General features: G+C 38.2%; 1 protein-coding gene across 1 annotated transcript in view; it reads left to right on the top strand.

Moving 5' to 3' along the window:
- The window catches only part of CAPZA1 (capping actin protein of muscle Z-line subunit alpha 1), a 43,401-nt gene extending 30,784 nt beyond the window's left edge, over positions 1–12,617 (top strand). The window contains 7 exon segments of the mRNA XM_069090362.1: positions 5,229–5,292; positions 5,868–6,074; positions 6,935–7,014; positions 7,680–7,758; positions 9,448–9,519; positions 10,425–10,487; positions 10,876–12,617. Coding sequence (XP_068946463.1) covers positions 5,229–5,292; positions 5,868–6,074; positions 6,935–7,014; positions 7,680–7,758; positions 9,448–9,519; positions 10,425–10,487; positions 10,876–11,016 — 706 coding nt within the window. The 3' untranslated portion in view covers positions 11,017–12,617.
- Positions 12,618–15,191: the final 2,574 nt, after the last annotated feature.

Here is a 15,191-nt window from a genome sequence, read left to right as displayed (position 1 = left end):
CAGGGATGGTATGAGAGTATAACCAGGGTCTAGATGGTAGGAAAAGGCCCTTCCATTCTTTGGTGCATCACACTTGGAACTGGTCCTGCCGGGGGAGAAAGACTAACTTCCCATGCTGTTTTCTCTGGTGGGACCCTGGAAACCAACACAGAATTTCTGCCAGGCTGCTTCTGTCCTGATATATGGGAGAGTGTATCCTAGGTACCTCACAAAGGAGAGAAGTCAGGGGTCTTGATGGTCCATATGGTACCTTCTGTTTTCCAAAGGATACCAGAGGATTTGATATCGGTGAAATGTGTAAGAAACAACATTGCATTAATGAGGGGGCACAGCTCATGAGAAAGATGGAATCCAACTTTCAGATAGGGTTTTATAAAGTGATTTTAGATAGCTTCACAGAAGGGAGCACTAATAATGTGGAAATGAGGCTTTGTAAGACTTGGTCAGTCTAAACCAATAGCTCTTTCAACACTTCAGAGACCTTCTGGCTTCAGGATTCATTGTGGGTCTGGGCTACATAAAAAATCAACAAAGGAAAGGGCAAAGAGGAGGGTGTGATAACATTAAAAAGGGGGAAGTGTGAAAATAAACTATAGTTACAAACCTCCCCCCCCAGAAAAAAATTTTTTTAAGTTATCCTTATTTTAAATCAGTGGGAAATCAGTGCTTCTCTGTCTTAGCAATATCATCTGACTAGTTAGCATGGGCTGTCCACAACCATTTGGCTCCTAATGAAACAATATCTCTAAGATCCCATGTGAGTGTGGGCATGAGGAACAAGGACTACCTTAGGGTAACTGAATAATAAAGGGTGGCAGTGTATCTACACTGATGGCCACTGCATTGAGCCCAGAGCTAATATTTGAATAATTATTTGTATTTCATTGCCTAGGCTAATTTAGGGGAGGAGAGATGGAATGACAAGCTTGAGCAGTAAGACTCAATCCATTTTTTTGAGGTTGAAGTGTGGAAATATACGCATTAGTCAGGGTTGCATGTGACTAAGCTATGGAATCAAACTATTAGCTGTGCTCCTAGTGTACACTCTGTTAAGACACATACTTAAATGTGTTTAAACTGTATTAAATGGTACTTTTGAACATAATTTAGGTAACACTTTATTTTCATCAGTCTCCATTCCTACAGTTTTAAACAATATTAGCATTCAGTCCCCCTTCACTTTTTTTCTCTGAGTGTTTATCATAAAGTATTCTTGGGGGCAGATATGTTTTGGTCTCCTTTTTATACTTTTTTTCCTTTGCTCTACAGCCTGTGCCTGTTTACTGTCTAAGGCTTAGTAAAAGGAAATTATTCATTTAGAAACCTTAAGATTTGCTGAGGTGAGAAACCGTATTAAAAGGGAGTTGGAGATGAGACATAGCCTGGAAGATGCTGGGTGTGGTTTTTACATCTTTTATCATTTGGTAAATAACAAAAAGGGTGTATGTGGAACAACCACTTTTTTTTTTTGTTTAATTTTGCTTGCTTATTTACAGGATTTGGACTTTTTGTTGGTTTGAACTATGGTTTTTTCAGAGGAGAAATAATTTTTTAAAGAAAAGATGAGGCTTAAGTATCTTGGAAAAACTTATTTAATTGCCTTGCTTTCTTCTGACAGGCCTTAAGAATAGGAATTTCTGAAGTGCCTGGGAGTAGGAGCAGAAAACAAAAATATAGTCATGGCAGGTGAATTCACTTTGCCAGTACACAGAGAGCCCAGAGCTCAAGTGTTGCTTGTATCAGTTGATCTGGTTTGGTTACCTCCATTTACAGGGGTTTCTAGACAACCAAGGACCAAGACAGATTTAATTCCATAAATCCTCAACTAAGCAAAGAGGCAGAAGGCTTTTCTTTTGGACCCCAGAAGGATACCTTTTAAAATGTATTTGGTGATTATAGTTTGTTCTGGTTAATTATTGTGGCATTTTCCCCTGTTCACAATCACCACTAACCTTTCTGCCTGTGCTTCTACTTCATGACTTCACAGAGCTATCCCCTCCCCCTTATCATTTCCTCAAATCCTTCCCATTCCCCTCGCTACATGTCTTAGTACCAGCTCACACTTGATCCTGTCTTGATAACTCTTTACCATTTGTCTCTTGAGGACTTATATATTTAGCTGGTCTTCTGTGGTTTTATACAGCAAGCATTTATTCAGTGTCTGCTCTGTGTAAGACCAAGGTAGCATGCCCCAGCCAAGGAATCTGGAAATGGGGATCTGGCCATACATGATGCTAGTGGGAGTGATCCATTAACCTCTTAATACTTCAAGAGCTTCTCTAAAACTAGGCATTAGAGAGTTGCTGATCTGCTTTAGCAGAGGTAGGTAGTTACCACATTGGGAGTTCCTTGAAAAGTGGAAATCACAGATCTGGACCCCCAAAAGATGAACAAGAAACAGTTTTAGATACTGGATTTGAAGAGATTTAAAACTACAAAGTCTTTGTCCTTAAGGCCTTATAGTTTAGCAGTGAAGATGAGGAATATATTTAGGTAGCACAGTAACAAAAGTCCTAGATTTGGAGTCAGGACCTGAGCTCAAACCCCACATCAGCTCTTTGCTTTCCTGCCTATACACCCTGATAGAACATTTAACATCTCCAGGCCTCAGTTTTTTCATCTATAAAAATAAAAGGTTGAACTAAATGATTTCTGAGGGCCTTTCTGGTTCAGAAGTTACAACTGTATAATCCATAATGTAAATTAGAATTTGATTAAGTGCATTGGAAATTTCAAATTGAGGAAAGAGATTAAAGGAAAGAAAGATTACATCTCCTCGAGAGAATGCTTCCTAAACTATACCTTAAAAAAAGAGAAATACTTCAAAAGTCATAGATGGAGGGTGGGGGGACAGCAACATTTCATGGGGAAATGTGTACAAATCATGGAGGGAGAAAACAATCAGAATCCAGTTTGCAGAAAAAACTGGAAGGATATAGGTTAGAATCAGTTCTTGGAAGATCTTGAAAACTAGGCTAACAAGTTTATATTTTATTCTGAATGAGAAGACCCTAAAGGTTTTTGAGGAGATGAATGATGTTATCAGACCTATACATTAAAATTATTTTGGAAAAGGTAGAGACTAAAAGTAATAAAAAAAAAAAATTAAAACAGTTAAGAGGCTCTTTTTACAGACTTCGAAGGGAGAAGTTACCAGGGTCTGAAACCAGGTGGTGAAGATAGAAAAGAGACTAATAAGAAATTTCACATTTATTATTTTGTCTTTTATTAGATTAGCTAGTGTCATTATTTTACATCCCACCATATGAATGAGAGGAGGTAAGAAGGAATGTAGATGGAATTAAGAGTTCCAAAATAAAGTTTGGCTATTGTATAATTTTTACATAGGAGCAGTCCTGTCTGTCCCACTCTTCACTCAAGAACCAAGGAGTGCCTGGTCTGACCACTTCTTGTTCTACCCTTGAGATTCTACAATAGAGAATCTTCTTGTTGTAGCCACCGAATAGAGATTTACTAAAATTTTGTTTTAAAATGTAAATACATTGTAGATTTGGGAGTCATCTGCATAGAAATGATCATTAACTCACAAAAAAAATATATAGAGACAGCTTAGAAAAATACTAAAGCTAGAGCATTGGGATATACCCATAATTACAGGGTATGATATGGATGACAAATAAGCAAAGGAGACCGTGTGTTCAGATAGACTAACCAAGAGGAACAGTGTCACAAAAACCCAGGAAAAATGTATCCAAGAGGAAAGTGGTCTGCAGGATCAAACGCCACAAGAGAAGTCAGGTAGGGTAGAGACTGGTAAATGACAAATCATTGATAATTTTGGAAAGAACTGTTTCAGTTGAATGGTGTGGTAAGAGGCCATATTACAAGGGATTTAGAAGTGATGGGAGAGAAAGTGAAAGTAATGAGAGTAGAATGCTTTTTCTGGGTGTTTACCCAATGAAAGGGAGGAGAGATAGAGTATTTGGATGAGTGTTTCAGGAGGATGGGGAGGATTTAGGGTCGAGAGAAGGTTTTTAAGAATATTGGAGACCTGGTAGGTATCCTGGGAAGGAGTCAGAGAGGGAGAGTTTGAAGGTTAGAGTGAGGGGTGGGAGAAGGAAGGGAATTAAGGGCACAGTTTCCTTTGGACAAGGGGCTAGCTATATCCAACAGCTGCCAGCTATGGGGCAGGCAAGCTAGCCTAAAAGAGCTTGGCACTCCAAGAGAAACAAGAGGCAGTCTTGTGCCGGGCAAGTGAAGCCACCCTCTTCCACCTTCCTTGACTTTTGGATGGAGACAGTTCAGGACATGTAACCTGAGAGCCTTGGAAATAGTAATGTGTCAGTTCTTCTAGCCCAGCTCCCACAGCCATCATTAAGGGAAGCAACTTCTATAGAGAAAGGTTAGCCATCCCCACTAACTTGTGACCAACTCTCACCTACAAGTTAGGCAAACCAACCAAGCTAAAACCATGGGAGCATCCATAAGGGAGAGATAGGGAGCCAGGCACATCAAACCACAAGCACTACCTCCCCTCAGACCCCATTGAGGAGAGTTCAGGACCCTCAATCCAAGAACCTTAGGAATAGCAGGATGCTCTAGACAACCTGGTCCTGCTTCTAGCCTGGGCTACACAACCATCAGTGAGGGGAGAAATTGTTGGGAGAAAGGCTCACCTTTCTCACTGCCAACAATTCCAAATGCTGATCAGCTGTCACCATGAACAGGAAAGCTCAAAAGCCCTCACAGCCAGAGTGCTGTAGCTACGGCTGCTCAAGACCCAGGAAAGAAAGTTCTTTCTACCAAAATCCCTGGCATTGTCAAATGGTTCACCATCAGAAACTGATGACTTTATCAGTAAAAATGGCATTAAAGATGATACATTACCATCTGCTTGGGTACTGTATCCTAAAGATTATGGGACTTAGATATGTGTTGTCTCCCTGATTAGAATGTGAGCAGACTGATTTTTTTTATCTTTGTCACCAGCCCTTAGCACAATGCCTGGCACATAGAAGGTGCTCAATAAATGCTTGTTGGTTGACTGAATGGGTTAAAATAACTGAGAGCTAAATTGTTCGATCTTTGGTATTTTTACATTATTGTTAAAGACAAGACTAGGAGTCTGTGACCCAGGCAGCAAAAGTATTGTATAATGCTATTGTTACTACAGTATCTTTCAAAAGTAAGTTTTCCTTTATTTTATTTATGTAGTTTTGGGTATACCATTAGTCTTATTGAGTTTACTTGTTTACATTTTTTAACAGTGCATTCGCCCAGTATAATATGGATCAGTTCACTCCAGTGAAGATAGAAGGGTATGATGACCAGGTAAATATCTGTTCCTGACCAGAAGAGATCTCAGTAAAAGCAGGAGATGTTTGAAAGTCAGATGCTAGGTAAAGCCTAAATGAGGCAAAATTAAAATTTTGTTCCACAGCACAATATTATTCATTGAAAATTAGTTTTAATAATGATGCTATGTGCAAGTTATCCACTGGAAGCCTCTGTGGTAATGAGGAGGGTCATCTCTAATAAGGGTACAGAACAAGTAAGATGAGAAATGTTGATTCTTGCAGCATTGCCTACTTTTTTTGGGTTTAAGTAACTTGCCCAAGGTTACACGGACAGTTATTTTGTGTGGGTGTTAAGTATCTGAAACCAGAACCGATCCCGGGTCGTCCCGACTCCGGAGCCAGTGCTCTCACTCACTGCGCCACCTGGCCGCCCCTATTGCCTACTTTCTAGTTGTCTGTTTCCTTATATAAGAATAAAAATGAGTCGTGAATAAGTGACAAATAATAGAATAAAGATTTAGCTTGTGCCCATAAGAGTTTTCAAAAATGTGTTGAGCAAAATGTTATTTTCAATATATTTATGTATATAAACTTTGCTGTGTTTGAAAGGTCTTAATTACAGAACACGGTGACCTGGGTAGTGGCAGATTTTTAGATCCAAGAAATAAAGTTTCCTTTAAGTTTGATCATTTACGGAAAGAAGCAAGTGACCCCCAACCTGAGGACATAGATGGAGCTCTGAAGTCATGGAGGGAATCCTGTGACAGTGCATTAAGGGCCTATGTGAAAGATCATTATTCCAACGGCTTCTGTACTGTTAAGTATCTGGTTATTTCACTTTTAAATAAAATACTTTTCTATATATACATTTACTTGATGCATTGGGACCACAGCCCACTAGATATCAATTACTCCTTATTTAGGAGTCCTGTGTTACCTGAGTCACTTTTTAAATAAATGGTATAAATTATATAGCATCACTGCATGTCTCTACATCAGTTTTTAAATCCATATCAGATTTGTGTTATTTTGGCATCAGTATTGACAGGCCCTAACGAGTATGTTAGAAAATACTTAAGTTGGACATGGAGAAAATGTCAAAATAAGATTTTCAGGAAGAGCTATTGGCTCTATGTATGATTCTCTGAGTTAATTGTTCTTCATAACATAAAAAGATTTCATTCAGAAAAGAAATCTTGTTTATTTTTACCTATATTCTCCTCCAAAAACAATATGGTGATGATAAGAATGACTTTAAAATAATAGCTAACATAGAGAAGGCCAGCCTAGACATTAATTTAAGAGACCTGGGTTTAAATCCCAGTACTATCACTTACTGATGGGCCTTGAATCTCAAATTCCTCATCTGTAAAATAGGAGTAAAAATATTTTGAATCACCTCCTTTGTATACTCATTGTGAGGAAAGCTAAAGTATCACATAAAAATGAATGATTCTGGTAGGCCAGTTGTGCAATAAATTTTTATCCTATTAAATCCCCTAAAGAAGGGATTTAGTGACCCCCTATATTATGACTAATCTTTTTGTCATGCTTTAGGCCTTAGTGGTATATTGTCATTTAAGTTTTGTCCATCCAAAGTAGTGGCATGTGGGCAAGCTCTAGTAGAACTTTATATTGCCTCTTAAGTCTGAATTTTTTCTTTCTTTTACAAATAGGTTTATGCTAAAATTATAGATGGGCAGAAGACTATTATTGCCTGTATTGAGAGCCACCAATTTCAGCCTAAAAACTTCTGGTAAGAATGGAGAGGCTGTTGTGTTTTCTTACTGCTTCTCCTGGTCACCCTGGTCCAGCATCTTCTGCCTTATGTTCTCTTTGGCTTGCTGCTTATTGTTCATAGGAGTGAACTATGAGATGTGGGGGAAAGTGCACTGGATTTGAAGTCAGAGGATCTGCCCAGCTTCAGTTGTGTCTTGGTTTTGCCTCTCCTTGGCTGTCACTTAGTTAATTAAACATGAATTTAGGCAAAACAGCTTTTCCTCTCTAAGCGTCAGTTTTCCTGTTGATTGAGAAACAAGGTGTAAACCCTATACTGCCTACCTCATAGAGCTGTCAAAATACTATGGAAATGTGAATCATTACTGGTAATTACTGCTATTATTCAGTTCTCTCAACTGAATGAGAGCAAAATTATATTGAATATATGAATTATATTGACAGAGTCACTGGTTAGAGGGAGTTATGGGGTTTATTTAAATAGTGCTGCCCGAGGAGAAGTGGTCAGGCAACGTGATATTTATGGCTGAATCTTCTTGAATGCAAAGTTTGATTGGCATGTCACCTTTAGTCATCACTCTCAGAATACAGAGAGTTTCCTACCCTGTCCATTCAAAATTCAACCTTTGTGTTTATTTTTCCCCCTGTCCACTTATTCTCTAATTGTGTTTTGGTCTGGCATAGGAATGGTCGTTGGAGATCAGAGTGGAAGTTTACCATCACACCACCTACAGCTCAGGTGGTTGGAGTGCTAAAGATTCAGGTGAGGTCAAATGACCAAATGACAGTGACCCCAGGAAATGAAGCCTCTTCATAACTTTGCTTCAGAACTTGATTGCATTCTATTTAAATGTGTTTTTAGAAGTTATTCCAGAAGTTGGATTTTGTAATAAGAAAATGGATGTGGCTTTTTAGGATGAAAAGGGCAAATTTGTGTCAGGTCCTGAGTTAGAATGGGTTGATGTACAAACTAGTTTTTTGTCGTTGTAACTGGGAAGCCAGAGCAGCATTGGGGTCAGATGAGAAAAGGACAGTAGTACAAGGATACTCCTATTCAGGGAACACAGTATGTGATTCCAGTTTTTCTCCTTCTGTTTCTGCCCAGGGAGGGGTGGGAGAAGATTCAGAAACTTTAAGTATCGAGAGCATGGATTGTGGCTTTAAGGAATACCAAGTTTTTCCTAGAATAAATAAGCAAAAAGCAAAGATAAGATCCAACCCATAGTTGGAAAAGAAACTATAAATATAAAGAAGTCTTAATTTTGAGCAAAAACTCAAAACTGGAAGATTTTGAGCTCATTAAGTAAATATTTACTGACTATCTATTATGGACCAGATGCTTTGAGGAATGCAAAGAAAAAAAAAGACGTGTTCTCAGATACTGAGGAACTTAGAGTTTAGTAAATAGGATAGAACTAAGTAGGTAAAAGCAAAAAACTTGATGAGAAGGGCAAGGAGAGCCATTTAATTAGAGTATAAATAGCATAGGGTCCTGAGAGATTGGCAAGAGATGGCTTCAGCTAAGGTAGGGTAAATAGAATTTTTTTTTTAAAGCAGCCAATGAAAAATCTGCCCTAAGGCTCTTGAAATCAACCTTCTTATAAAAAGGTCTTTTTTCGTCTCTCCTAATAAGGTTCTGTATCAAGAAAGATTCAACCTTAGTTTAGTTTTTGTTCAAGCCTAGGGATAAAACATGGGTTAGATTAAGCAGTGACTACCAGGCTTGTAATCCTTGCCAGTAGAGAGGCTGAGGCTGGTGAATTGGGTATTCACACTAAATCCAGCACCAGTAGGGTGAGTCATTAGAATGTGGGGGCTAATAGGATGCCTTAGAAGGGTCAGACTAACCAAGTCAAAATGCCCATGCTAATTAGTAGTAGGATCAGAGCCATTGGTGGGCACATTCAGCCTAAGTGACATAGGGAGACTCATTCTCAACAAAAATATTAGGTAGCAGTTGACAACAGTTAAGGATCAGAGAAAATACTACATGCATGTATCTTTCTTTGAATGTTATTCCAAGATTATGTCTTTTTTTAAAAATAACATTTGTAATATCTCAATTAATGTTTATGCTTCACTGATACTCTCTAATAAACCTTTAATGAGAGTTACCTCCACAGAAGTTCTTCTCTCATTTCTAATTATGGGTCTTCATAATCTATACCTGTGGAGCAAATACGAAGTGTAGCAGGTCCTACCATTTTAGAAAGATTTCAAGAGTATGAACCCAGGAGTAAATATCCAAATATTAGCCACAGCAACTTATAGAAACCACTAATCCACTAAACACTCTGTCTTGATAAAGGAAGTACTCACAATAATAATATTGGAGATCTTTTGAAGTTAGAAGAATTTCCATTTGCAATATTGTGAATAACCTGCTCAGAGATGGTGACGTTCCCATATGAACTGCTTGTTATTTAATTTATTCAATCACTCCCTTGTTCAGGTCCATTACTATGAAGATGGCAACGTTCAGTTGGTTAGTCACAAAGATGTACAAGATTCAGTTACTGTTACTGTAAGTATGGAATGAATGCCTTACATCTCATCATATTTCAGTTGTCCCTGAAGGAATCTGTATTCTACTTTAGAGCTGATTTTGAAAGTAAAAAAATTAAATTATGAGCACAAATTCTGCTTTCAAGGTCTTGCCTTTGGAAGTCTCCATGAGTAGAGCAACACACGTTTCCTGGGACAACTGTAAAACCAGTTACACCAGTTGCCACTTTAATCTTTGACCTAGAGTTGTAGGGTTGGCTCTAGGGAATGTAATGTTCCTTCTTTCTACCATTGCCAAGATCAGAACGAAACGTGCTCATCAGTGAGATGGTGGAATTGCTTTCTAGAAAGCAGTAATGCCTTTGATTGGGAAATAGATGGTGGCTAGTATAGTAAGCTGCTCTTCTATTCAGTACCTGTTATGTGCAAGCCACTAACTACATCCCACAAAGCTCCCCTGAGAGAGTTGGGGAGCAGGAACACTCAAGTGTACACAGTGAAAAAAGGGCCAGTGAGATCTTGTGTCACTGCAAGGCAGCTCCCCTAGTTTGTGAAAAGTCCTCCATTCCCCAGCTGATTGCTCCCCAACAAGCTGAGCCCTTGCCCAGGTACCAGCTTATATGTAAGTTTAAAAAAAAGACCCAGGGACCAACTAGAGATAACAGGAAAAACAATCCATTAATGAGTTTGGATGCTGAGAACAATATGTAAAACAATGGGAGCTATTTCAATGTAAAGCTTAATTGACAAGCAATGGGGAAGAGGGGAAAGCATAAAGGAGAGTTAATATACAGCTCTTGCACCAAGGTTTACAAAGGTGTGTTCATGATCTCTTCCATTGGAGAATAAATTCCTTTATTCAATAAGCTTTTTATGTATGGGCTTATACGTGATAGTCTTATGTTTTTTCTTACCTCTTATTAGGATGATGTACAAACTGCCAAGGAATTTATTAAAATCATAGAACATGCTGAAAATGAGTATCAGGTAATGTGATTTTTTTTTTGTAATTTATCTAGAGACATTGAATCTATCATCTTTATATCAGACATCTGTTTTCTTTAATATTAATATATATCATAAGTGCTACTAGTCCAAGACTTAAGGATCTTGTCCCTCTGAAATTCTTAGATTTGCCTTTCCCCTTGGTTCCATTTAAAAAATACAATTAAGTGGAATTCTTAAATACCCACACTGGAGAGTTCCCTAAACTACTTCAGTGATTAGTAGAAATGCTCAAGAAAAATCAAAAGTCCTGTCAATTGGGGGCTTTACAGACACTTCCTTTATTACTCAAGCTACTTTCTTAATACAGCCTGATCCAGCTTCAATTTCTGTTCTAGACATTTATCTACAAATCAATTATCTATTGCAGACCGCGATTAGTGAGAACTATCAGACAATGTCAGACACCACATTCAAGGCCTTGCGCCGGCAGCTTCCAGTCACCCGCACCAAAATCGACTGGAACAAGATACTCAGCTACAAGATTGGCAAAGAAATGCAAAATGCTTAAGGCTGGATGTGAAATTCTCCATTTGTAACATGCAAAAAAAAAAAAAAGAAGAAAGGAAAGGAAAAAAAAGATTCAAAGTATGATCTTATAAGTAGGTGGTTTGTAAACAAGTGTGGTATTTGCTAGGGCTTTCAAAGTTAACAGGTTTTCTAGCCTCTTGGAATAATATTGAACCAATAGCATTGTCTTGATGTTTTGTGTGTGTGTGTGTGCGTGTGTGCGCGTGTGTGTGTGAGTGATCCTTGCCATGTAACTTCCTCTTGTGACTGTATCTACTTGTAGGATTTTTTTTAATTCAGTTATTTTTTAACATTGAAAAGAGAAAGAGATATGTCCTGAAATTTATGTACTGGTTAGAAAATTTCCTAGCCATGAAAGCCCTCTCACAAACAGGCAGGTAATGTTTTCAGTACTCTCCTACCCTTATCCTTAATAGCACTTCTGGTACACCAGTGGTTTTTTTTACCAATCAACCAATAGCTAAAGATGCTATGCTGCAAGATATATCTACAGACATCCTTTCTTTCTCTTCTGACTGCCACTTCATGGCATCCTGTTAGCTGTAGATTTTTAAATATTTGGAATGGGATTTTTAAGGTCCCTTTGGTGGGAAAAAGGGGTTTTCTGGAGATTCCATAATGACCAGCTTCTCTGGGGAAAAATTGGGGGTTTTGTGTTGTTGTTTATTTTTTAATCCAAAGACTTGAACCACATTCCCTCCAAGTGAACTTGTTTGCTTTCTTCCTTTTCTGAAAATTCCCTTCCCCCTAGTAACATGGTTGTTATAGGCATCTGCATTTTTAGAATATAGTTACCCCATTTATATATTTTTTTATATTCAAGAACTGCTGACACAGTCTGGATGTAGAAGAATAAATATTAAAACTTGAAAAATGCAGATGCCTAAAGAATAATAAGCATATTGTGCTTAATGCTTTGTGGCAGGTTACTAGAGTTTGTACTGTAAGTATATGAATCAGACAAGTGCATAAATCACAAATAAAAACAAAAAAGATTTGCACCAAAGTGAGAAGAATAACTTCTAAGCAGTGTCTTTCTATTGTTACCTGTTTCTTAATGTACTTAAAGGGAACACTGGCAGTTCACTCTAAATGGTTTGTAAAACTTGTTTGACATTCTTCAGTCCTACCTGCCAAGAACTCAAGTTAGACTGTGATACAGCAGCCCTTCTAGGAGGGTGAGTGAAGGTATGTGTTCCATAGCTCTCAAAACACAGACACACCAAGGATTTGCTATAGCCAGTATCAGAACTATGTATGGTGAATTCATTCTACATTGTTTACACTTAGGTGATGAGGCCTTAACATAAGGTCATTTTGGTTTTGGTTTTTTTTTTTTAAACCAAGTGCTGTCTTCCTATCTCCAAATACATGTTGAAGAGGAGGATGTTTGTGCTTAAAGTGGCATTGTTTTTGTTCAGTAACATGGTTAAGCAAGAGTGTTTCCAAAGTGTCCCATTACTTATGTAAACTTTTTTTTCCAAAATAAAATATATTTGTATTATTTGCCATTCATAATATTCATCCATATTACAAAATCCTCTGTACCTATTAGTAGAAATACAACGGTTTTGTTCTAAAGCTGTTTGAGTCTCTCCTTTATAATTTCTTCTGTTTTTGCTCTCAAGGTGGGAAGTGAAAATGTCTATTTTGGATCTGACTTGAGAAGAATATTCAGGCCATCTGAATCTAGTCCCTGCCCTTAATATTTACACCCTCACTGAACTTTGAGAGATGTAAAGAAGTTAGCCTAGCCATGAGTGAGGATAGTTAGAAGCTGTCCCTTGATTCCTATTGTAAGACAAAGATTTTTCCTTTATCTGTTTAAAGGCCCTGTTTTACCTTTGTCAGTCAGAAAAGGCTAAGGGTGAGTAGGTGACTACGTGCAGGTGTGTAATCTTTACCTTGAAATTAGTTGTTTTTTTTTTTAAGACTGAGGGAGATGTGTTTGTGGTGACAGGACAAAGCTGGTTGTGTGACCTTGGTGGGGCTGGTCTTTGAGGCAAGAAAACATTAGTTCAAAGCCTCAAACATTTACTAGTTTTCTGACTAGTTTTTTGCTCAAGTGCTCTCGGCCTCAGTTTCCTCAACTGTAAAAAATGGGGATAATAGCACTTACCTTACAGGACTATTGTAAGGATTAAATTAAATAATAATTGTAAAGCTCTTAGCACAGTGCCTGGTACATAGTAGGCATTTAATAAATTTTTGTTCCCTTTTCTTTACCCCTTCCCCACTTCTCTGGCCTTGATTTTCCTCAGTTGTAAAATGAGGAGATCAGTGTAGATAACCTCAGTGGCCTGGCCTTTCTGCTCTTAACTTTATGATCTGTAAATTCTTGAACTTTTTAAATAAGTAGTCAACATGGGCTTAGCTCTGAAGGTTGTTTTCACCCCCTCCTAGACTGCTTTAGCTATAGACATGTGGGAATTGCTTTTATCATGTTTCCCAACCAAGAATTATAGGGAGTTTCTGTGCCTCACTCATCCCAAGGTCAGTTCAAATCTTTGTGTCTCCCAATGAAAGTAGCTCTTGGCAACATGTGTAACTTTTGTTGACTTCAAAAATTCCTGCCACTGGCTTTGTATTCCTCCATGTCAGTCTGCCCCGGGATGCCCCATCCATTCATCTTTGCCCAGACAGTGCTTCATACAAAAATTCTGAATCCCATGGACAACCATTGACCACCTAATGAGGAAATCAGCCCTCTGCTGTTTACGGCATGCTGTTATCCCATTGTTTCCTTTATCTTTTGCAGCTCACTTTGGCATTCTTACAGTAATCTATATAATGGTATTCTAAGGTAATAAACTTGCTATATAAAGAATTTTAGAAATAGGAATAACTTTAGAGAATAGCTAGCAAGATGTTACCAAAGTGTTTTGGGCATGGAATGCTTTGGGGCTCAAAAATAAACCTACAGAACACATAAATGCCAGTCTGGGAGGGTTGAAATGCCCCTGGCACAAAAGATGCAGGAAATTTTGAAGCAAAATGGAGATTAAACCTATTTTAGAGCAAAAACAATTGCTTTGTGAAATGTTGGGGCTTTTTTTTTTTTTTAACATTTTCCTGTTTTAATATAGGGAAAATTTTTGCTAACACCAAAAAATTCTCTTGGAATCTTGTGCATTGCATAAACTATGGTTTTCCAGATATTGGTGTCTGACCTTCTTCAGGGTACTCAGAGCAGTAAGATGATTTGCCCATGGTTACAGAGCTAGTTATTGGCAAAAACCAGACTAGAATTTCCTTTCGTGATAAAAACCACAGACTCAGACTTTACACCTACACTTAAGATTTTGGCAGTGATGTGGAAAGCTGTTTGTTTAGCCAGGGCCTGAGTAATTGTACCTTGGTAAAATGAATGATGAAAAAAACATTTTTTTAAAGCCCTTACCAAAGATAGTTTATAACTAACACTGTAAAAAGAGGCAGAACAATATCCATCAATTAATAGTGACCAAGGAAGGACACTTTGGTATGGAAAGTTACAGTGATGATGAATGAGATCACAGGGGAGTAGATTACCATCTCTTCCAGGTTCAATGGCGAAGAACTGGAGAAAAAGAGAGAATGGGGCTGTCAGCAGCAAGAGGGTTAGCAAGAAGATTGTTAGAGAATAGTGTGTTAAGTGAAGGAAGGAAGTTCAGGAGAAGAGAGTTAAAACCCAGGACATAGGCCTAGTGCTAGTCCAGACAGCTAATGAGATGTTTCAGATCCTGGTCTCAGTTCTGTAGTCTCAAGACCAGGCCTTCATAGCTTAACTAGGTTTCGCCTGCTATGGGATAGTGGAGTGGGAGGGAGGAGGATTTGGAATTGGAAGACCTGGGTTCAGATCCCAGCTTTGTTACTCTGTGTAACCTTTTTACAATTCATTTGTGCTTTGTACACCTCTTTTTATTTCTAAAATGAAGTCCCCAGTGCCCATTCCAATTTGAATGTGTGATGTAATGATCAGTTCTAGGGGAAGGGCTTGCCAACCAATTTCTCAGAAGATCCAGGAACTTGCTTAACTTAATTAATGAAAAAAGAAACCTACTAGACTCAGGGCAAGGCCCTTGATTTTTTGATGCCCCCAGACAGCTCTTGAGACTTAAATTGTGGGAAAATTGTTGGTCTCTTTTGGTATAGGAAGTTCCTCAAAGAGGAACT

The sequence above is a fragment of the Petaurus breviceps genome, unplaced genomic scaffold (assembly GCF_028583685.1).
Source record: "Petaurus breviceps papuanus isolate PSGF00001 unplaced genomic scaffold, PetGlider_PUasm1.0 186, whole genome shotgun sequence".
Lineage (NCBI taxonomy): Eukaryota > Metazoa > Chordata > Mammalia > Diprotodontia > Petauridae > Petaurus > Petaurus breviceps.
The sequence above is the reverse complement of the archived record's forward strand: the minus strand, read 5'-3'. Positions and strand labels throughout refer to the sequence as shown.